We start from the raw sequence: 23,896 nt of genomic DNA on the forward strand, positions 1-23,896 counted from the left end.
CCATAGACGCTTAATCTCCAAGCCTACGTTCCCATATTTTTCGTTGTTTTTCTATTTCAGTTTTTCTTAAGTTATAAGACAGTGGTACGGCGATGTAATAATGGTATCGTTTTTTTTCTTTATTATTATTATTCTTAATGGTGCATTAGCTAAAAATCTTCTTTATTCCTTATTATTTCGTTTTAATTATCCTCTTTATTTCCAAAACATCGAGTCACTTTCAGTATGAAGATTTTCTACTGCTCTATCTTGATTACAACGAATACTACACATTTGTAAAATTGCTACAAAAATATAAACAATCATCAATTTAATGTACCAAATTTGTTAAAATTCAGTTTAGTCCGGCATTTAATTAGAATATAGATTATTCTGCATATATTCTCTCTATATAGATTTCATTTTATTTCAGCTTTAAATGATATTTGATTATTACCATGTCGGTGATAATAGAAACATCGATTGGGGATGTAACAGTGGATCTTTTCACTGAAGAAAGACCAAGATGTAATTTCTTATGATAACTTAACTTAATTACTTATCATGACTTTATGTTTTATCTTGTATTTATATATTACAGTCTAGATATCTAGATGTTACTTCAAAAAAAATAGAAGACAAGAAAATAATAACGTCATCCAGATCTGGAGATGTATCAATAATATCATCATCATGATTGACATGATATGATCATATCATGCCAATGTTGAATGAATTGAATGTATCCCAGCTAGGGCATGGGTTTCTTGTGCGGGTGTATTTCAGTCAATTCAATGCAATTAACCAACAAGAAAATAGGCTCACACAACAAGTGAAGAGATGAGTCCAAAAACCTTTAAACAATTCAGATGATGATTTTAATACAGCAAAAAGGCCACAGTCGAGTCTCTGTTACCCTTCACAAACCCTATCACCAACTAACTTTAAACTTAATGTCTCTATGTAGCCTCTAACCCATCTAAATGATAAATCCTAACGTCACTAGTCGCGTTCAAAGTCCGTCAATTATGGTGCGTCTTTATACAAACTAAAAATACTAAGTGTCTAACAGTCATGCATGTTAATTTAAAAATAATATAGGCCTACTATAGTATAACTAGATCTATATTAGATTTTAGATCTATGTATAATTAGAATCTAGATTGGGATTCTAGATCTAGAATAATTAGTCAAAATTTAAGATTCTTAGTCTTAGGAAAAGGGATGTTCTATAATATAGCTTTATTCATCTATTTGTTACTGACCATACTAGTAATTAAATTAGATCTAGTTTAATTACTAATTCAACTAATCTAAGTCTGAATTATTAGATGTCATAATCGATCCAGATTCTAAAGGAGGAGTAGTCTATTCAGTCAATTGTAAATGTAATCTTGAGACCAGGCACTATTTACTAGTCTAGATCTAGATCTATTTATAAATTTAAAATGATATTTAGATTAAATTAAAATAAAAAACTATTCTAGATTTCTAGACTTAGATTCTAGGACTAGATCTACATGAAAACTTCTTTAGTTTAGAATTTATTCTCTAGTTATCTGAGTCCGAGTCATTTATTAAATTTAAGTCTAGGACTAGATCTAGAATCTAGATATAATCATCTAGACTTAGATTCACATAATACTAGGACTAGAAGAAAATCTCTATAGATATCCGGATTATATACTAAACATACGTTACAGTTACAGTTAGCACCCAAGGAACATTTCTGCCAAGTTTTATGAAGATTGGTCAAGCGGATTTTGATTTCTATGCGGGACATACACCCATACATACATCTTACTCTTACTTTCTACTTTATAGTATATATTTATATATATATATATTTATATATATATATATTATATTATTTATTTTTATTGAATTTCTTTTTTAAGGTTGTTTGAATTTTCTGAAACTCTGCAAGATCAAGTATTATAATTTTTCACTTTTCCATACAGTTCAGGTAAGTTTAAAGTTTTCATATTGACTTGTATACAAATATATTTGTTTACTTATATATTAAATTAATCTTGTAAATAGTTGACCTGTGTATAACAATTGAAAAGATTTTAGTTCCATAAATTGAAATGATTAGTGAGTGTCACATTGTTGCCTTCTATTAAACTTTCATTTAAATTCAGACTAAGTAAGCATTGAATTCTGGGATAGCATTTTAATTTTTTTTTCTATCTCTATTTTTGGATATTTTTTTAATTGATATCATAAACTAAGGGTACATACTCACTTTGTTTTATTCATAGCTTGGTGAAGTGTAGATATAATATTCTTTTTGTAAGGGACAACTTGAAATTTAAAGATAAAATTGATGACTGTTTTATCTACATGCTATATCTCAATATTATGTTCTTGTTCAGCTCTTTTGATTTTGAAGATTAGACTATTAAGGTGATTTGCAGTGTTTTGTTTTTTGTAAACTAAAGTATAATTATATATAAATATATATGTATGTGTGTGCGTGTGAAAAATAAAAATCTCAGTCTTCACCAGGAATCAAACCCAGGTTCGGAGGTCAAATGCCTTACCACTCAGCAGGGGTGGCCTTAGCATTGCGCAGGGCCCTGAGCTGTAAGGATAAACTATACCATACCACATCACGCTAATGGGCTAATCCGTCTCCAACGCTGTAACAATAACAATGCAGTATGTGCGGCTCTAAGCTGTGGGCCTTATGTTTGTTACATAAACATTGAACATTATGTAGGTACTGTTGGCACTATCAGGGGCGTAGCTAGAAATTAGCCATCATTTGGGGTCCTGGATGCTTGACCCCTTTGAGGTCCCGTGCATTTTGCGTAACATTTATGTAAAAAAAACACTGATTTGGGGGGCCCCCCCTCGATTGGTGGCAGTTGCCCCACTTGCCACCCCCTAAGGCCGCTACTGCACTCAGCCACTGCCCCATTTGTAAAATTTGTTTTAATAATTTTTTTTTTCAGCCCAATGTTGTTGCTCAGACAGGAGATCCAACAGCCACTGGGAGAGGGGGAGAGTCAATATTTGGGTAAGTGATTTCACTAGGGGGGATTACTATTCTCTTATATAAAGCACACATTGATGTTTTAATTTTGTTAATCAGTATTTAATAAAGATTTATTTGCTTGTCCAGGAAACTCTATGGTGAACAAGCAAGATTTTTTGATATGGAAGTTATACCACAAATCAAGCATTACAAAAAGGGTTTAATTTCAATGGTTAACAATGGCAGTGGCATGCATGGATCTCAGGTAAGTGCATCTCAGATTGTTGTTTCAAATAGTATCTATTAAGCCAAAAGGGTTGTGTACTGTTAATATATGGAGTCTGTATAACATTCATTTGGATTTATTGCATTGGATTTTTCAACGTATATTTTAAAGCTTCAGATTATGAATAAAAAAGTTTATACAAAAATTTTTAATTCAATAATGGCTGCCTGGTCATGTGGTATGTGCTTCTGACTCTTGTCTTGGTGGTCCTGGGTTCAAACTCTATTTGCAGTCATCCCCTGCTGTCCCGCAGGAGAATGTGGGCTAGGATGTAATAGTCTTCATTTCTGAAGGAATGTCCAGATTCAGTTATGTACATGTTTGACGAATAGTTTTACTTGAAGATTCAAAATACGATGAATATTCATAGAAACTTAATGTTACTACTGAACTAAGTTTGAAGTACATCAGATGAAGTAACTTATATCTTTATCATTGCAGTTTTTCTTTACACTTGCCGACAACCTTGACTATCTGGATGGCAAGCATACAGTTTTTGGGGAAGTGGCTGAAGGCTTCGAGATTTTAGATAAATTTAACAACACATTCTGTGGGGAGGACAACAGACCTCATCAAGACATCAGGTGAGATTAGTGTTGATAGATTGTTTTGTTGACAGACCTCATATATCAAGACATCAGATGAGATTAGTGTTGATAGATGGTTCTGTTTTCTAGTCTCTACATGGCATTACAGTCAACAAAGAAAACAGAATTTGGTTAGGTTGATATCTAGACCCATAAGCTCTGCATGTACTCAAGGATGTCTTAAGTAAATGTCCTGGTCTCAACCAAGAATAAAACTTAGGTTATTTCTTCACTTGACCACTTTGGCCTCACATCTCAAATGTACAACTAAATAAATGTTAACCTTGACACAAAAAATCTTTAAGCTCTTACATTATTGGGGGTAGATATGAAATAAAAATGTTGCATGATTTATTTTTTTTCAACCATCCTCAATCTTCATTTGAGTAAGGGCCTGATTAGCTCAAATCCTCTCTTTGCGAAATCCCTGGACAGAAACCCCGATGTTGTGTGTAATGCACATATGACACCATACAGGTCAAGAAGTTGCGTAACCCTAAGCCTTTCAAGATAGAGTTCTGGGGCAGTTAATAAGAATATGACACACAGTTTCTGGGAGTTGAAGTTTGGCTTGAACAAAATATGAACCAGGACTATGGGCTCTCCTGCACTTTGCTGTAATAAGTTGTTCAGGTCTGGGCAGCATCCACCACTACGAGTGAGTGGCAGTATTGGTCTGTCTTTAACCATTTCAAAAGGCCATAGATAATGACTGGACTATTTTACACCACTTGATCTAAAGGGCGACCAAATTCTTCTCCCCTTGGAGGAACCCATAATATTTTTTTTACAATAGCAAAGACAAACAGACACAAACATCAAACAGACACAAACATTCTTTTGTTCCCCTGGCAATCAAATCATTAAATAGAAACAATCTGATATAAACTTTTCACAAGTAAATTATGAATGAGTCTGGTGTGAATGTACATTCTTTTTTTTATAGCTATAATTTATTGTTTGGTGTAATGCACAAATTGTAAGACAAATTTCCCTACGGACAATAAAGATTATTATTATTATTATTATTAAATACAGCTTTTGTTTTTTAAGTTTAATAGCATTAATGAAACTTATGTTTGTTACACACAGAATTTATCACACAATAATTCTTGATGATCCTTTTGATGATCCTGACAACTTAGACATACCAAGCATGTCTCCAGGACCCACTGAGGAGATGTTGAATGTAAGCTTGACCCATTAGTTGCCTACTATAAGTCAAAACCTTTTTGTAGGAAAGTGATAAGTAAAGAAAACAAAAAATTGGAGGATTCAGAAAAATAAATTCTTCTTTCAAATTAATACTATTTAATTTTAAAAACAGCAACAAATAAATAATTTAAAATCTGTAGCAAAATATTAAATTTTATGTTCCAATCATCCATTAATGTTGCCAATTATTATTTACTCTCAACATTACAGATTGTCATCCTAAAGCACAATGGCAAATTTATGTGATTTTAATTTATACTGATTTAGTGGCAAAAAGGCTATGAAGTGTCACAACAGCTGAAAACAGTTAGCACATCAAGCCTATTGATTCTTCATGGAATCATTCCATCAAATTTATATATTTAACTATAATTTGAACCAACACTTCCAGAGTGACCACATCCCATGTGATGCCAACATTGATGAAGACAAAGATAAGACACAGGAAGAGCTAAGGGAAATGATGGCAGAAAAAGAAGCCAAAGCAAACACACAGATTTTAGAAATGGTAAGTTTTGTGTTTTGTTGATTTCCTGTGTTTTTTTTTGTTTGTTTTAACCATTGTTTCTCATAATGAAACAGAGGCATAAAACAAAGACAATATTTATTAGATTTGATTTTCTTATTGGGATCATAGATTGTTATAACCTTTATAGTTCAGTTATACTGAACATGACCATAACAAAAATTAAGAAACAACTAGTTTAGTTAAAGAAATTATTATGTTGAATTCCTGAATAGAAAGAAATAAACATCAACATTTACAATTATTAATGGCCTTTATGCCCTGGCTTCAGTCTCCATATGCATCTTCACGTTCATCAAAGCATTTGCCCCATTGAACCTCAGATAATGTAGGCAAGGAAATGCAAAAGAAGGAGTAAGCCATATTAAGTCAATAACAAACCATAACCAAAGAGCACTCACAACATTCTTTTGTTCTCCCTTACAATCTGTTAGAAAGTTTTAACTTTAAAAAATCAATTTATCAATTTATTACATGGAATACTTGAGTCTTTCCCTCCAAAAAAGTAGTTTTATCTATTGGGTATTAAAAATAAAAGTAGTTTTATTAGTGATGATAGTATTATATTTTTTTGATGTATGAGCAGTGTAACTTTTTTTTTTAGGTTGGTGATTTACCGGCAGCAGACGTGGCTCCACCTGAGAATGTTTTGTTTGTGTGTAAACTGAATCCCGTCACAACAGCTGAAGACCTGGAGATTATCTTTTCTAGATTTGGTCCTATAGTCAGTTGTGAAGTCATAAAGGTAGTATTGGATTAGCACTATACACAATTTAAATGGGGTATGATGCCTGACCTGAGTACTAGAGCCTGGGATTTTTAACTTAGGGATTTTCTGAATGGTTGGTCATAGTGCTGGTCACATGACATGGCTTTAACCATCAGCCATAGACACTGTTGAGGTTTACAGTATCTGGCTGAATTATTTCCACCAGGTCTGAATGGGGAACCTTACTGCTTTTTACAAAATTAAGATTAATTTTTTCGAGTCATCTGCTACATTTATTTCATTTAAATAGTAATTATATCAACTAAATGTCAATGTGTGTACCTGATGATTTCTTATCAAATCTAACATGTACTGTTGTCAATTCTCTTATTCTGTCTTACACTTTACCATGTGTTTACTAGTCATTCATATTAATTGGAGATTTAAACCATATTAAGTCATTGGCTTTTCTTGAGGATTTAGGCAACCCTGTTCCCTGCTCTAATAGCAATAGGAAACGAAAATCTTTTACAAATTTGTCCTAGATAATAGAACAAGAAAAGTACTTTTACCCAATTTTATATTAGCTTTTGTTGTTTTTATTTCTATTTTTTAGTAACATTTTACATATATATATATATAAAATAGTTTTGTACTTAAATATTTATTTTGGTAATTGAATGAGAAAGTAAAATTGTATCTTTTGACCTACAAATTCTCACTAGTGCAAATGGTAAATGAAAACTGTAAAATTTAAATGTATTTCGCAAAACCTAAATGGTTTGACTATTATTGTATTACTTTTTCTTACTCTGACTAGGATTCAAAAACTGGAGAATCCTTGCAATATGCTTTCATTGAATTTGAATGCGAAGAACACTGTGAAAGTGCTTACTTTAAAATGGACAATGTGTTGATCGATGACAGACGTATCCATGTTGACTTCAGCCAGTCTGTGTCCAAGTTAAAATGGAAGGGCAAAGGTCAGTATTTTTAAACTATTCTATTTAAAAGAAAAGGTTTTCCATCAATCTAAAGTAGGTTATGGCTTAATGGGAGATCATGATAAGATTGTTTCATTCCTAATAACTGACTTGTTAAATCATACGAACATGGTCTAAGTTACATTAGGAGTTGTGCTGACCATGACATACTATATTGAAATCTCATTATAACTTTCATCATGTGCACACACCATACAAAGCAGCCAACAGACCAACAAGAACTTCTATGCTTACCAATGGTATTGATTGAAAAATACAATTATTAAAAAATTACTAAAAAAAAATGAAATTCTAAAATATCTGCAAAGCCAAAAATTTTATTGCAAAAAATTCTTATGAAGACCAGTCAAACTACACCTAAAAAAATATAAATTGACACAGCAATCAACAGACTTCATTATAAAGATGCAAAGTTTCAATGCATTTCCTGTAATCCTGCATGGACACCAACAAGAACTTTGTCATCACTTCTGATGGTCTGCTGATGTTGTCATGTTTTTTGCTGTTTTTTTTTTTTAGCAATGTGGAAATAATGATAGAAAAAAAAAAGTTCATGCTATCTTTATTTTGGTAGTAACAGATTTCTGCATCAGTTTCACTTTTAGTTCATAAGTTGACAACCAACACCAACATAAATTGTTTGCTGTGTAGTTGACCTCCTACAGTCATGGAATGATTTTGGTTCATCTTTTAGAGTGAAATGTAATAAGATGAAAGCCTGTGCATTAAAAAAAGTTCCCCCTTTCAGACCTTGTGGTCTCTAGGGCAAATGATGTAAAGGTCATCTGATTCTGTGGCCTATGGTTAACGAGGGTGTCATGTAGCCAGCACAACGACCAACCACCTTTACTTCAACTAACGTCAGGTACCCATTAGAGCTGGGTGACCTCAGAGGCGACTGAAATTAAAAATCCCAGGATTCGAACCCCGTACCCCAGTTCAGAAGCCAAGCGCTTTACTGCTCAGCTACCATGCCCCCCCTGTGCTATTGCTATGGTTATAACAATGTTGCCCACACAGCAGTTCCTACTATCCTTGCAGCTGATGTTTAGTAAGAAATGGCAAATAATTGCTACAGTTTTGGATCAGTAGTGCTGCAGTTTCTACCAGTAACTATCACTCTGTGTTGCAAGCTAAGACAACTCCGCTGGAGTAAGGATTCAAACTCAAGACGTCTTGATAGGTAGCCAAGTGATTTTTGCATCTTAGCCACACATCCCATTTTAGTGTCATATCCAGTGAATTAATTTAGCATGCGTGAAATAAAATATTTTGTTAAGTATACAAAGCCACTCTTTGACAATGACTGTTTATTGCCTGTCAGTTTAGGCAAGTGGTCATGACAAACCGCAGTAACAACATTGCCCTGACTTCTCTGGCTGTTGATCATTAGATCAACCAACTTTCTTTAGTTGCTTTGAGACTGTAGTTCAATCATGCTAAAAAGTGATCAAAATTTATATTTGTTTATTTTATGTTAATAGACAAAAGCTTTTTCGGAATTTTCATTTTAAATAAACAAATTTTATTAGAGTTAAGTTATGAGTATTGTTTTATTTCTGTAGGGTTTAGTCAAAATAAATGGCTGGTCTGATTTGTTGGTGGTCCCATATATGGGTTAAACAAAATACAGCAAATATTTTTTATGATTCTATTTGTATAATTTGTTGGAATGGTTAACCAGTGGTCCAACTCTTTTTTTTTTTTTTTTTTTTTTCTCATATTGAAGTAAAAATTAAAGCTTTTCAATATTTCCATTGGAGACCAATGGGGTACAACTGATAACTTTTAAGAATGTAGTGTGACATAGCCCAACCATAGCTTTTTTGATATATGTATATGCCTAATTAAAAACTTTTTTGATAGCTAATAGTAATAAGAAACAGTATAGTGTTTATGCATATTATAATAGTTTGTCTTTTTCACATATTTAGGTAAAGGAGTCGACATCTTAGAGACTGGTGACGCTCCTGTTTATGTTTTGAAAAATCAGCAAAGAAAAAATGAGTATCCTTTTACTGTTTTTTAGATTTTTTAAATTTATTTTTTTGTTGTTGTATATTCATACTCAATAGATCTTAAATCCTAGATCCTTTTTAAAAAAAGGCAATCAAAAGATGTTTGCTAGTTGAACAGAACTTTTGCTTTGAGGTTTGCTGACAGGGCAGTCTTACTCTCCCTGGAAAGATATGTTCAGATAAAATCTTGTACACCAAGGCAGTCTCAAAAACTTAAGATTTAGAGCTTAGACATTGACATGCTTAACTATGTTTAATAGATATACTTTTTGAAAACTCACTTAGATACGTTTGTTTTTTCCCTTTTCAGCCCAATTTTAAGTCTGTTTTGTTCTCAAAGGGATTTAATCCCTCATTATTCACCTTCAACTGTTGGTGCAACACACATGAGCTGTCAACCTTCTCTGTCACTTCCTCTCAAACTTTTGCCATTTCGCTAGGATAATCGCGTCTCTTCCATTGACATGTCTGTCTATTCCTTGTTTTTGTTGCTTCTTTTGTCTGGCTCTCATTTTTTTCCCCTGGTACTGTTCCTTGCAGAAAAGTCTTCTCAAGCCCTTAGGATCTTGCTATTTGACCATACAGTCTTAACTGGCATTTTTCGACAGTGATCAGAAGGTCATCATGGGGCCCAAAATAAATTCGTACTGTTTATGTGATTTAGAATGGCTAGTGAAATTAGTTCTTTGAGGAGGGGGATGGGGCTATTAACTAGGTTTGGCTAATGTTAGAATGTCAATGAAATGACTAAATCTGATGCATGCTGCAGTATTTATCCTTAATGTGACCCCAGTGGATATGAGTTGGTGTATGAGGATGAACCTGGAGATAAAACTAAAGCAAAAGTAGAGAAAAAGAAGAAGAAAAGATCTACACGTTCAGAGTCGGAAGAAGACAGAGAGAAATATAACAAGAAAGAGAAAAAAGTAAACAATTTTTTTTTTTAATGTTTTGGAACTATGTCATGTTTGTCTAGTCTTGTGGGATAAGATGAGGAACTATTTGTAGCTGATTAATAATTATGAGCATAATGAGGTCAATAAGAAGATTTGATATGGTATTTTTTTTAGTAATTAATTCATTACATACAAATTTATTTATAGCTATCAAGTGTTAAAGTTAAATTTTAAGAAAAATATCTTAAAATGGAAATTTTAAAAAATTTTATTTTCATTTTGTTTTTAAACAAAACAAAAATGTTTAGCTTTTGATTTAATTTCTTAAATTCATTTTTTTTTCTATTGATAATAATATACTTCATTTTATAGGCCAAAAACTGTCATTTAACAAATTCAGCTCTTTTTTGGTTCTTGCTCCCGTCTGGGAAAAGTGATGGCCATTGGTCATTGTGCTGGCCACATACCACCCCCATACTATTGGTGCTGAAAGAGATGAACATAAAACCATCAGCTCTAAGGCTCACAAGGGAATGGTTTTGGGGGTGGTTTTAACATTTATATTTTAATGTATTAACATTTATAAATGCTGAGTCACTGCAATCTTGATTTTCAAAGCTCACTTCCTTAGAACTCACTTTTTTTTTTCAACGTGACTAACTAATAGAATTATTTTAATTATTTTTGTTCAGAGACCAAGAAGTCACAGTGCCAGCCCAGATGTCAGAAAAAGAACTGAAGTTAACCAAAGCTATTCTAGGAATGAAGATAGAAGGAGGGATGAATACAGAGACAGACGGAAAGAAGAGAGTGAAAGAGGGAGGGAAAATACAAGAAGACAAGAGGAAGATAATGAGAGGAGAGAGTGGAATGGAAAGAGGTCGAGAGAGGATGACAGCAGGAGAAGAGATGAGAGGAGCAGTAGAAGAGAAGAATATGAACGAATTCCTAGAAGAAATGATGACAGAGAGAAAGAGAGAGAAAAGAACAAAAGAGGTCGTGACGATAGGGATGATAACAGATACAACAATAAATCAAGACAAGACAGGAGTAAATATGACAGAAGAAATGATTCTAGTGACGAGGAGGCCATTAGAGGCTACTCATCAAAGAAAAGTAACTCTAATGATGACATATACAGCAGAAACACATCACACAGCAAAAGTCAGCAAGCCAGAAGTAAATATGACAAGGGCAATTCAGCTGGCCAAGAACAAACAAGGGAAGGCTACTCATCAAAGAGAGGTAATTCTGAAGACAGTGACACTGTCCAACAAAAAAGGAGTAAAAAAAAGAAAAAAGACAAGAACAAAAGACAGACAGTAGAAAGTAATGACAGTGAGTCCTCAGAGTCCAATTCTAGAAAGAAAAAGTCTGAGAGTGCAAGTAAAAAAAAGAAAAAGTCTAAAAAGTCACACAAGTCGAGAAGACAGTCTACAAGCTCATCAGAAGATTGATTTTGGAAATCATTTAGCCATGTTTGTAAAGTACATTGCAGCTTTTTTGTACAAAAAAATATTTTTTTTTATTGTATGACTAATGCAATTTTTAAAAATAAATATTGACAGATCAAGCAGGTTAATATTTATCTATTTTTTTAAATGAACTTATTTAGTACTTACAGACAAGGACTGCCATTAAAGGGTCTAGGGTTGGGTGGTTCTGTGCTACAATGCTTTTGTTTTGTTTATCTTTTATAACTTTCGGAAATACCTTCATAAAGGAAGATTAATTCATAGACCAAAGGCAGAGGAAGGTAGTGGGCAGGTTTGAACCCAGGGACCATTATGATTACCTTCAAAAAGATCCATTTTGGAGCAGCAAGACGCCCTATTCCTTAGTTCACTGAGAAAGATTTCTCTATCAGCAGACAGGTGTGAACTGAACTCTTCATCCCTAGTCCTGACTGAAGTTTTCTACTATGGCATCGACCATTACTGAGGCAAGGTGGCTGAGCGGTAAAGTGCTTGACTTCCGAAACAGGCTCCGGGGTTTGAATCCTGGTGAAGACTGGGATTTTTAATTTCGGGATCTTCGGGCACCTCTGAGTCCACCCAGCTCTAATGGGTACCTGACAGTAGTTGGGTAAAAGTGAAGGCAGTTGGTCGTTGTGCTGGCCACATGACACCCCTGTTAACCATACATCAGTCATCCTTCTGTGGAGGCTGACTCCCCCCCCCCCCTGGAAATTTTTTTATATTCCTATTTTGTGACTGTCATGTTCCGTGGAAGGACTATCAAAGTGGGTAGCCGCTTTTCCTGACTGCCTCCATGTGGAATGGAGTAATGGTTGGTTTGAATTCCTGCCCTTCTTTCGATGTATTGGCAACTAGCATCATCATGTTGACAGCCCAAAGCTCAGATCACATAACCCGGCTCCTAAATAGACAATCTTATTAAGTTCTTGGCTAAAATATTTACTTGGGAAACATAGGTGTTTCTGTGTCCACCAATTTTCTTTGTATGACTCAATTATTACTTGTACAAAGGCTCATTTAAAACTTTACTTTTAAATTACAACAAATATAGCAGGAAAATGTTAGCAAGAACATCTCTTAAACAAATCTATGATAATGTCTTTTTTTTGTGTCTGTGTTCACATTGTCAATTATGCTACAATTATGTGAACATTAGAATTTATACAAAACTTTTGATAGAACAGAGAAAATTGTGAGAGTGAATTTCACACTCTCTCACAAGCCAGCTGTGCTATTTCCTTTCCAAGGGCATTGTGGGAAGTGTGCTCGAGTTTGAATCGCGGTGAAGGCTGGGATTTTGAGTTTCAGGATTTTTTAGGAAGCCCCTGAGTCCACCCAACTCTAATGGGTACCTGGCATAAGTTTGGGATGGGTGGTTGATCATTGATCAATCATAGCCACAGATAAGCTTTACATTATCTGCCCCCATAGATAGCAAGGTCTGAAATGCCCCCCCCCCTTTTTTTTTTACTTATTTCTTTTTTCAGTCTTTAGGGCTAAAAACGTCTCTTATATAATACAGACGTTACTTGAAAATAGAAGATGGTTATGTCCTACGCGTCCTACCTTTACCCTTTACACAGTTTGAACGATAAATGTATTGGCAGTGCTCTGGCTTTTCAATTTGTTCAACATTTATTCATGTACAAATACATTTAGAATTAATGCTTATATGCAATTATGTGACACCAAGAGCACGCAGAGTAGAAGTAAATATGAAATTGAAATACCCATTTTGAATTCGTGAAATCGACAGTATCCCATTTAGATGTAAATTTGTGAAATCAAATGTAATAATAGGGCTTGTCTTCGAGTCCGAAGATTAGTGAGGAGTGCAGTATTTCCCGTGGCTGCGCAGCCCCAGCTGTGACCTACATATTTTGCCACATCCAGGGCAAGCGTAACCATTGTCCGCAGGTGGTCAATTTAGATTTTCTTTTCGCCGTCTGCGTTTGTTCTGGCAGCAGATTTTCTTTTGGTCTCAAATGTGTATCCCGCGGCCTTCGTGAGTGACCTCCAGCTGTCTCGTTCGGAGGCCGCATACAATCAGGTGCTCTCTTCTATGTCAGCCAAGGAAAGTTGACGCCTAAGCTGATCTTTGAAGCGTTTCCGTGGGGCGCCTCTGTTACGTCGACCACCTTTTAGCTCACCAAAAAAGACTGCCTTTGGCATACGTTCGTCTCCTATACGGGATACGTGCCCTACCCCAGCGTAACTGCCAGACCATAAGAAGTCCCTCTATACTGTCCATACCGGCGTTCGCAAGGACATCACTGTTTGTAGTGGGGTCTTGCCACCGTATGTCCATGATGGAGCGCAAGCATCTTTGGTGGAAGCGCTCAAGAAGTCTTAGTTGTTTTCTGTATAGGGTCCATGTCTCAGAGCCATGCCATATAGAAGGGTTTACAGAAATCAAATGTATGCAGCGTGGATATAGGCAAAATCGAAAGTACGTACCATCCAGGAAAACCAATTTCAGTATAGGGATCAGCAGTGGCAGATAATTAGATCCCACGCACACGATAAAGGGAGATAACCGAGCAATATTTTCATTACTCGGACATAATTAGTGCATTATCCAGTCAGTCCACTTTTGTTTACCAACAAAAATTCAGCACACTTTTTAAAAGTCACAGTTACGTTATCATTACCAGGCTCAGATTATCAAGATTATCTACATTACGTCATCACATGTCACATGGTATATCGTCTGCTGTGCAGTAAACTCAGACATATTGAGATCCACCATGCAGTGGGAAACATTGAGTGATGGGAACGATTGGAGGGTAACCAGATCGAGGTCGAAACAAAATGAGAAATCTTTTGAAAATTTCTTTTTCAATATGGAAATGGATGAAACAAATCTTCATGTGAATTTCAGCCAGTCTGTTACAAAAGTGAACTTATATGGCACAGGTAAAAGTAATAATTATATAATTATAAATAATTAGAATTAGATTAATGTCTTATAACACGAAACCTCTGAAATAAAATATTTAAAAAAAAAATAGACAACTTTATGTTTACATGCAGTACAATTATGGAGTGATAGTACAAGGCCGTGGTTGATATGTATGCCTGTTGACCTGTTGAATAGCACACACTGATCTATCACAATATTCATGGAACCGCTGAACGGATTTGCATGAAATCTTGTGCGCAAGTTCCTCTTACATCTGTTATGGAGTGTGTCTGTGTGTGTTTCCATTGTGTCGGTGGGAAGAGGCAAGCGATTAGTTGTGATGTTGTGAATGATGCAACATGGATGGGATTGTCGCCATTTGGTCTGAGGGGAGACGACTCCAGAACGTGAGACTGAAATGTTGTGTTATTATAGTGAGCTAGAAATATTATTACTTGAGTCTACTACATTTATTGGATCTCATAACTTGATTTCGTCCATATTATAAATAAAATTATATTTGGTTTCTTTTGTGTGTGTGAATCATTCATGTGATATAAAATGATTCAATGGATGATTGGACTATAATGAATATATAAATGATCATACCCTCTGTTGTTTGTTTCCCATAATTATTTATTTTAATATTTGTGCACTATTCAACTTGTAACAGGTGACAGACTAGAGATCACGATGGGGCTTCCAAGTCAGAGAAAAACATCTGAGTATCCTTGCATGTTTTTATATAGAATTTATAGCTGACGTAAATAGTAATTAAAATGTTACTTAGCACAACACATACACACACACATAAATAATTCCAGGGATATTTTTATCCATTTTGAAGAAAGAGCAAAGGAAACATTGCCTGAGAGTCCCATAACTCTAATAGCTTAAGGCTTAAGGCTTTATCAAGACTAAATCCTGCCCTGGTACCACCGGGACCTTCGTGTGATCGAGTCAGTATTGTTACAAATGACCAGTGACAGGAAGAGGTTAACGTGTGACCCCGACGAGATAACACAGCAGCGGGTGTTCCCTGGAATGTACATGTATAAACAGAGACAGAATGTGACGTGTCCTTACATGTTATCCCAAAAGGTACTAGCAATGTCCAGTGACAGATAGAGGTCACAACTTGTGACCCCGGCAAGATGACACTGCAGCCAATATTTTCTGGAATCTACATGTATAAACAAAGACAGGATGTGACGTTTCCTCACGTGTTATTCCACAGGATACTAGCCGTGTTTGTGCAACTTTGGAGAAGCGATTAGGGACTCTATATAAGCCAGAGAGTTAATATGAAAGTCAGTCGTATGGAGTCGTGAGTGAGTCGTCGGTACTGTTGTCTACTGTGCGCACTAACGGATCCAGAACTTTGGAGTGGGGGGGGGGCGATTTTTTTCCAAACCCTAACCCTAACGCCCAGTAAACCCTAACCCTATGCATAAACGTGCGTACAGCGCGCGCGCGCGCGCACACACACATATATATATATATATATATATATCATTTCTCAACCTTCGGCGAAAAACAAAACAACTGGGGCAGAGCTATAAGGCCCCGACGACAAAAGTGTTTTCTTGCTTTTTTCACTGTAGAAACGTATTCTCCTGACAAGTACACCTCATTATTCATCAATGGAATTCGGGGCAAAGCCCCGACGCCAAAAGCTTTTTCTTGCATTCTTCACTGCAGAAACGCATTCTGCTGACATCTACAGCTCATTATTCATCAATGGAGTTCGGGGCGAAGCCCCGACGCCAAAAGCGTTTTCTTTCATTCTTCACTGCAGAAACGCATTCTCCTGACATCTACAGCTCATTATTCATCAATGGAGTTCGGGGCGAAGCCCCGACGCCAAAAGCGTTTTCTTTCATTCTTCACTGCAGAAACGCATTCTCCTGACATCTACAACTCATTATTCATGAATGGAGTTCGGGGCGAAGCCCCGACGCCAAAAGCGTTTTTTTAGCCTTCTTCACTGCAGAAACGCTTTCTCCTGACATCTACAGCTCATTATTCATCAATGGATTTCGGGGCGAAGCCCCGATGCAAAAAAGGTTTTCTTGCATTCTTCACTGCAGAAACGCATTCTCCTGACACATACAGCTCATTTTCATCAAAGGACTTCGGGGCGAAGCCCCTACGCCAAAAGCGTTTTCTGGCATTCTTCACTGCTGAAACGCATTCTCCTGACATCTACAGCTCATTATTCATCAATGGATTTCGGGGCGAAGCCCCGACCCAAAAAAGGTTTTCTTGCATTCTTCACTGCAGAAACGCATTCTCCTGACACCTACATTTCATTTTCATCAAAGGACTTCGGGGCGAAGCCCCTACGCCAAAAGCGTTTTCTTGCATTCTTCACTGCAGAAACGTATTCTCCTGACCTAAAGCTTATTATTCATACTATTAAAAAGGACCTTTCGAATAATGTTGTACTTGAAAAATATTCTAATATAAATTTATAGGCCCATAATACATTGCAAATAAAACTGATTTGTTTCTTGAAAAGATAGGATACCCCACATATTTAGCTTTTTGCTTTGAGGATCGCCGAAGAAAAAAAAAATTATTCGATAAATAGTATTTAAGAAAATTGAAGTATAAATTGTGAGTTATAGTCCCAAATTTATTTAACTAGAAAAATATCAGATTGAGTAAAGGTTGGGAAAAGGCGACTATGACAACATTATTTGAGTTTAGAACTCATCTCAATCATGACTTTTATACTGAAAAATTTCGTTTGAATTATAACTTTTCCAATGGAAAGTCTTTCTTAAAATAATTATGATAAATTCATGTGAAATTATATAAATAAACTCTGTCTGGAAATGGGAGGGGCGGTAGAGTGAAAACGATTAATCTTCGCTTCTTTACTAATTTCTGCTAAAGATTGCTTTTGGCATTAAAGAATAGGGGTGGGGCGACTCGATATAAGAATTTAATTTATAGTGTATATAAATTATATTAGTGACAGAGTTTTTTAAATTTTGTAATTTCTTAACTATAATACAAAAAGAAAAAGTATTGATTTTTCCGATGGGGGTAATGTGATTGCATGTATCGCCCCTCCAAACTGGTACAACCCTTTTTCATTTAAATTTACTAATGATACAATTTGAGATTAGAGTATGGTACGACATAATATACAATGGGTCACATATCAATACGTAGTTTATATTATATAGATATTCAACTAATTTTGTTCACAAACTATGATTCTACACAAAAATAGGACCGCCCCCCCCCCAGCACTCAGAGGGCTAGAGTGGGGAGGGCAGTACATGCAATCGCCCCCCCCCCCCCTCACCCCACCGAATCGGCTAAGATACCAGAAAGGGAGCGACATAATATAAAATGTATATGTTAATTCAACTAATTTTGTTCACAAACTATGATTTCTCCATAAAAACAGACCGCCCCCCCACTCAAAGGTTTAGGTGGGAAGGGCAGTTGAGGTATTCGCCCCCCCCCCCCCCCCCACCAATCGGCAAACAGGGAACGACATAAAGATCGGTTAAAATATCAATAACACGTTTTAATAATATAGATATTTAATTGATTTTGTTAGCAAGCTGTGATTTCTACAAATAAATCGGACCGCCCCCCCCCACTCGAAAGTGTAGGGGGGGTCGGGATTGATACCATCGCCCCCTCCCGATCCCACCAAATCGACCAACATACTAGAGGGGGGGGCGAAATAATCTAAAAATAGGTTGAAATATAAATAATTTGTATATATTTTTAACATAAGTAATAAATTCGAATACAAATTGTGTGAATCCTATACTAAAGTTCGTCCGCCTCCCCCCCCCCCCAGGGGGGGGGTCGGCCGAGTGGGGGGGGGGCGATCGCCCCTACCGCCCCCCCCCCCCTGGATCCGCCAGTGACTGTGCGAGACAGTAGAAGAGAGATGTGTACGACTCGATGCAAGTTAACTAGGGTAGAGTAAACTGGAGTGGACTACTGTCGTTAAAGTCTATACAGCGAACTACAGTGGACTTGAGCCGTTACAGTCGATACAGTCGATGTAAGACGTGTGCGGCTCTGATTCGGTAGACTTGAGTACGACTTGGTTCAGCTTTGGGAGACCTGGAGCGACACTGGGAAGTGTGTCGTTGGTCTGTTCTGTGGAATACGGCTCGATGCAAGTTGAGAAGAGATGAATTGCAACGAAGTGAAGAGATGAATTGCAACGAAGTATAGCTAACTGTAAACTGACAGATATTGTACAGTCTTCTACGCTACATGTTAGAGTAACGAATTGTTAGAGTTAATAGTCATTAAAGTTATATGAAACTGAAAGTTTAGTCGTCAAGTTCTTTGCAGTGTTTTTTTTTATTTGTGTACCAACTAATACATCTAGCCAGAAGATTCAGAAATACGTAACAGTATTGATTCAACAGGGTGCCACGCGCGTGCCAAACGCTTAATTCTTGAAAAGATCGTTTAAATCAGGACTGTAAAAGTTTGTTCCACTACCACTGTCTCCTCATGAGTTAAATGACTTGTTAAATAATATTTGTACAAAGTTGTTTTTTTCATTAATAAATCAGATACAAAAGAAGAAATGTTACATTTGCTAAAAGGAAGAAAGCTGAGGTCAGTCTAAACTTTTCTTATTGTTTTTGTTTTTTACTCTATGTTTATTTCTACACAGATATGAGATCTTATGACAGACTATATCCTTAGACCAGTGGGATTATCAAATGTGGTTTTACAAAGAATACGAAACATCTTTATGCAAGCGTGTGCGTGTGTGTTTGAGCGTAAAAAAATTACTACAGTTTGAAGTGTAAAGACTGTAGTTGTTGATTAAGTGTAGCACAATTATAAAACGAATTGAGCTAAATCTACACGTAGGCCTCTATTTTAAATAAAAATTTAAATTCCTAAAAATTGTTACAGGCTTAGAACTGCCTATTAAAAGTGAGTGTTTGTGTGTGTGTGTTGTTGTTGTTGTTGTTGTTGGTTTTTTTTTTTGGGGGGGGGAGGATTTATAATACAGTTTGTGGAGCTGGATTATTCTACACAACGTGCATCTCTAGATCTATGACTGACAAAATAACAAGAAAATGTCAAGAGTGAACTAAGTTGTGAATAGTCATGTTTCTTCTTTCAACCTGTTCCTCGGGAACAGCAAAGCTTCAATCAATTATTTATCAGGACTTCCTACAATTTACGAATTAAAATGTGTGCACTTCGGGTGCATTATTATAAGCCAGGATTTAACGCGTGATTCAAAGAACTGTGCTTTACTGGCCATTCATTTCAGGAATGCAATTTTATTTCCTTGACATTGTTTAGTTTATCGTGAAAATAACCAATACCAGGGCCGGACTTAGGCATAGGAAAACTAGGGCCTCCGATTGGTGGGGGGCCTCGCAGAGGACATTTTGTTACAGAAGAAATTTAATAACTTGTGGTCAATATTGTCGTTTTGTAATGTATTTATTTATGGCTGTTTATTTTATTTTTCTATTTCAATTGGGGGCCACCAAATTCACTTCGACTAGGATTTCCAAATATTTAAGGCCGGCCCTGCCAACACGTTTTAGTGGCATAGCACTCAATATTTATTGGTACAGTTGATAGAGATGTTCATCTATGTCGAAATAGTTGGGTTTTTTTTATTGCAAGCATATTTGGTGCATCAAGTGTACAGAATAACGGAAGTTTTTGATAACATGAGTTGAAGCTAGGTGCTGAAACAAATGTGATACATACATATATTAAACATAGATGAATAGCAGCACCAGGGGCCAAATTTTTAAGTTCTTTTAGTGCAGCGGTTCTCAACCTTTTAAGCTCGGCGACCCCTTTTTACAATACCTCACTTTGCCGCGACCCCACACCCTCACACACACAGCAATAGAAGAATAGACAAAAACAATCCATATTTTCGATGGTCTTAGGCGACCCCTGGCAAATCGTCAATCGACCCCCAAAGGGGTCGCGACCCACAGGTTGAGAACCCCTGTCTTAGTGCGTTATCGCTAGGAGGTGTTGCCGTTTCCAGGGTCACTGGTTCAAGCCTCGGTCGGCGCAGTCCCCTATTTTCGTGGCATTTAATTCACTACTTTCTCTCTTAAAAAAACTTGGTCCCTGGTGCTGCTATTTATTTATGTTTAATATATGTTTGTATCACATTTGATAAGATATGTTGTTGTATTTTTTTAAGTTATATGATATTTTCAGCCTGTGACTAGAGCCATGAAAGATAGTGATATGCTTAATGTAAATTGCTGGGCCCTTGCCAAGAGCAATCGATCTATAGGAATGCAATGTTTACGTGTTGATAACTAAATAGACAATATTCTTTAAAAAAATATTTTTTCTGTTCTTTTTATAGATCCAAAGGGAGGCACCTAAGCCTCGCAGAGGATTGACTCTATTACAACAAATGCAGAAAAGAAAATCTACTGCATCTACTTCAGACTACCCAGCCAGCAAGTATCACAAATACAAGGGAGACTATCAAAACAGTAGCAGTCAAAGCGGAAGAGAAGACAAGGGCGGTAACAGCGGTGAGAAATCCACTTCCAGACGACATTCCGACTCGAAGGACACGAGTGATGAGAGGGACGAGGAAAAGGCAGTCACTAAAAGAAAGAGTGAGAGGGAGGAGAGAGACAACAGAAAGAGGAGAAGAGGAAGTTCCAGCGAAAGTGATGACGAGGCGCGCAAAGTGCACACGTCACGCAGTGACGACAAGCATGAGAGAAACAAATACAGCGGGGAGCAGGGCGATTTTGAAACAGAATTAAAGAACGGCAACTCATCGAAGGGGGATAACTCTGACTACGAGTGTGAGCTTCTGTCCAACTATTGAAAATCCTAAGAATTGTATTTATTCTAAAAAAATTAACTCTTTCTCTCCTTAATTATTTGTCAACGTTTCGAAGGAATTCTTCATTTTGCTCATTACTATTTCACTCCCCCTGTTGTGATTAAGCGTCAATAGCTTTGTTGTTTGTTATCTGAAAATGTTGTATCTGGTATAGAATTAAAGGGAAATGCATGCTCTTTTTACATAACTTAAAGTCATTTGTATAAAATGAAGCATTAATTTAATTTAATGAGGTCAAATAAACGATGGTATCGTTGATTAGGAGAGAATGAGTTAAACTTTTATTTGATGAATACATATAAAGTATTATTTTAAAGGAATACTTATCTTGTTTCATACATGTATTGCTTAAGTATAGGGATTATTTAAATACATTTATTAAGGGGATGTAAACGTAAAATAAATTTATTCTTATTTGATGTGATTACTGTATGTGGTCAAAGAGACACTACCATACTACTAAAATGCCAACACACAATGTCACAGTTCAGTATGTTATGTCCTATTTTTAATTGGCTTCTAATTGTCTATACAGAAAGTAGAAACCAACACGTATTCACGAAGATAAAACGTCCATATTTGTTTGGGGGGGCGGGGTGGAGAGACTGTCATGTTGTGTGTGTCACAGTGTGTGTGTGTCCGTATGATGAATCCGCTGCTGTGTGAATAAAAGCATGTTTGATGATGTAAGCTGTTCTTGTATGATATCATCTCCCTTCTACTTTCTGACTACGTTAGCCAATTGCGTACCGATTGTAAGATAACGAAGGAAGATCGTATTTTCCAACAAACTCCTAGACAGCCCTTGTTGGTTTGTTGTTGGAACGAAAATATAAGATTTTTGATAACTTCGAGCACTGCAAAGAAAAAAGAGAATGAAATTTATTTAAAAAAAAAAAGAAGACAGATATATCCCCGTATTATTTCAAAACTTGCAAATCCTAGAATAAAATTGTATTGTGTTGATATTGTCTCAATTAACGAAAACAAGAAATTTTTTTTTTTTAAGTTTTAATTAATTTCTTTATGAAACTGATGGTGGTCTATGATTTCTCATTTTGTTCTCATTGGATCAGATCGGATTGGATATGATTGGATCGGATTGAATCTGGTCGGATCGTCAATAAAAATAAAAGTATAAGGATCGAACCCACATCCCAATTATGAAAGTATCACTATCAACTTTGTTACAAGTTTCGGGAATTTCCAGACTTCCATCCACACAAAATTTTCCTTCCACCCTTTGAAGAGATGGACAGCTGATTATTAGAATTGAAAAAAACAACAACAACAACATTAAACTGTACATAAAAAGAAGTGAGCACATACACATTAACGGATTTGTAAAAATACCCAGAAATACAGATAAAAGAGAGGGCAATCACAATGCTGTGAAACAATTTCTCACCAAGAAGAGTTACATACGTAGAAAAGTACACGCAAGTTAATCTGTGTGCTATTGTTTGACTTGTTTCGGATGTTCCTTCAGAGTTGAAGAAAATCTACTTCCTAGCCCAAACCTCCAACAGGACGATGGGGGATGGCAGAAGGCAGGGTACGAACCCGGGACCATCAAGACAAGCGCGACCAGGCAATCATCCATGAAAGTCAATGCGCAATGTGTAGTTGAATTATGAATGTGTGTTCGTATATGCTTACATGTACATTTTAGCGGAGACTCTTGTTATCAGTAGAATTTTATCTGACTTAGTTCTAATTTGGTCAAAACAAGAGATAAACTAGAACATTGCAATAATGGCGAGTAAAGGGTTATACGGAATTAGGCTAGCGCGTACTTTATGTGGTTGAAGTCATAATAATTACTATTACTGTATAGGATTTTGAATAACGGAATTTTAGGATGTCTTGAGTCCAGTCTAGCTCTAATGAGCACTTTACATTTGTTAAGGAAAATAAAGGCGGTTCGTCCTCATGCTGACCATAGAAACAGATGACCTGTACATCCATCTATGTATTGCAGGGTCTGATAGGGGATTTTAAAAATACTTTTACAGCAGAACTAAATAAGCAAACTTTCCCATTCCCCCCCCCCAATTTTTTAAGTATATATGCAAGCGAGACACGATTTCTTGAGTTAAGCAGAATACAACATTAGCTTAACTCAGAGTTAAATACATTTATGTACCATGATAAAAATGTTTTGAAATATACAAACTTTATCTTTTGTAAGAACAACAAGAATATTGTAATAATAAAGGATAGGTTCTAATTAACGTTTTATTTTACCCATTGGATAAAGCGAGCCATGAGTTTCTCAACTTTTTATTATAACAAAGCTTATATCAACTTACTCTATCTGTCGGATAAAATTTGTGTACAGGTTATTTCTCCAGCACCATTTTCTTAGATCAAGCTGAAACTTTGCACAATTATCCATTGACATAGACACGACATGAATCAATAAAACAAAAGAATCAATTACTGGTAATAAAT

At 35.9% G+C, this 23,896-nt stretch overlaps 2 protein-coding genes across 2 annotated transcripts; both read left to right on the forward strand.

Annotated features, from left to right (window-relative positions):
• Positions 1 to 294: 294 nt before the first annotated feature.
• Positions 295 to 11,776, forward strand: LOC106066475 (peptidyl-prolyl cis-trans isomerase sig-7-like). Its single transcript, XM_013225506.2, has 13 exons — positions 295 to 315; positions 413 to 507; positions 1,878 to 1,945; positions 2,940 to 3,004; positions 3,110 to 3,227; positions 3,690 to 3,832; positions 4,928 to 5,024; positions 5,442 to 5,558; positions 6,181 to 6,321; positions 7,106 to 7,268; positions 9,224 to 9,296; positions 10,101 to 10,233; positions 10,896 to 11,776. Exons 2-13 carry the CDS (start codon positions 438 to 440, stop codon positions 11,658 to 11,660), a joined length of 1,953 nt encoding a protein of 650 aa, XP_013080960.2. The 5' UTR covers positions 295 to 315; positions 413 to 437; the 3' UTR covers positions 11,661 to 11,776.
• A 2,605-nt stretch (positions 11,777 to 14,381) lies between these two features.
• Positions 14,382 to 21,762, forward strand: LOC106077179 (protein FAM133-like). Its single transcript, XM_056031983.1, has 4 exons — positions 14,382 to 14,597; positions 15,257 to 15,308; positions 19,149 to 19,194; positions 20,945 to 21,762. The coding sequence occupies exons 1-4, from the start codon at positions 14,429 to 14,431 to the stop codon at positions 21,422 to 21,424; spliced, it is 747 nt and encodes a 248-aa protein (XP_055887958.1). The 5' UTR covers positions 14,382 to 14,428; the 3' UTR covers positions 21,425 to 21,762.
• The last annotated feature ends 2,134 nt before the right edge of the window (positions 21,763 to 23,896 follow it).

Source organism: Biomphalaria glabrata, chromosome 6 (assembly GCF_947242115.1).
Source record: "Biomphalaria glabrata chromosome 6, xgBioGlab47.1, whole genome shotgun sequence".
NCBI classification, from domain to species: Eukaryota; Metazoa; Mollusca; class Gastropoda; family Planorbidae; genus Biomphalaria; species Biomphalaria glabrata.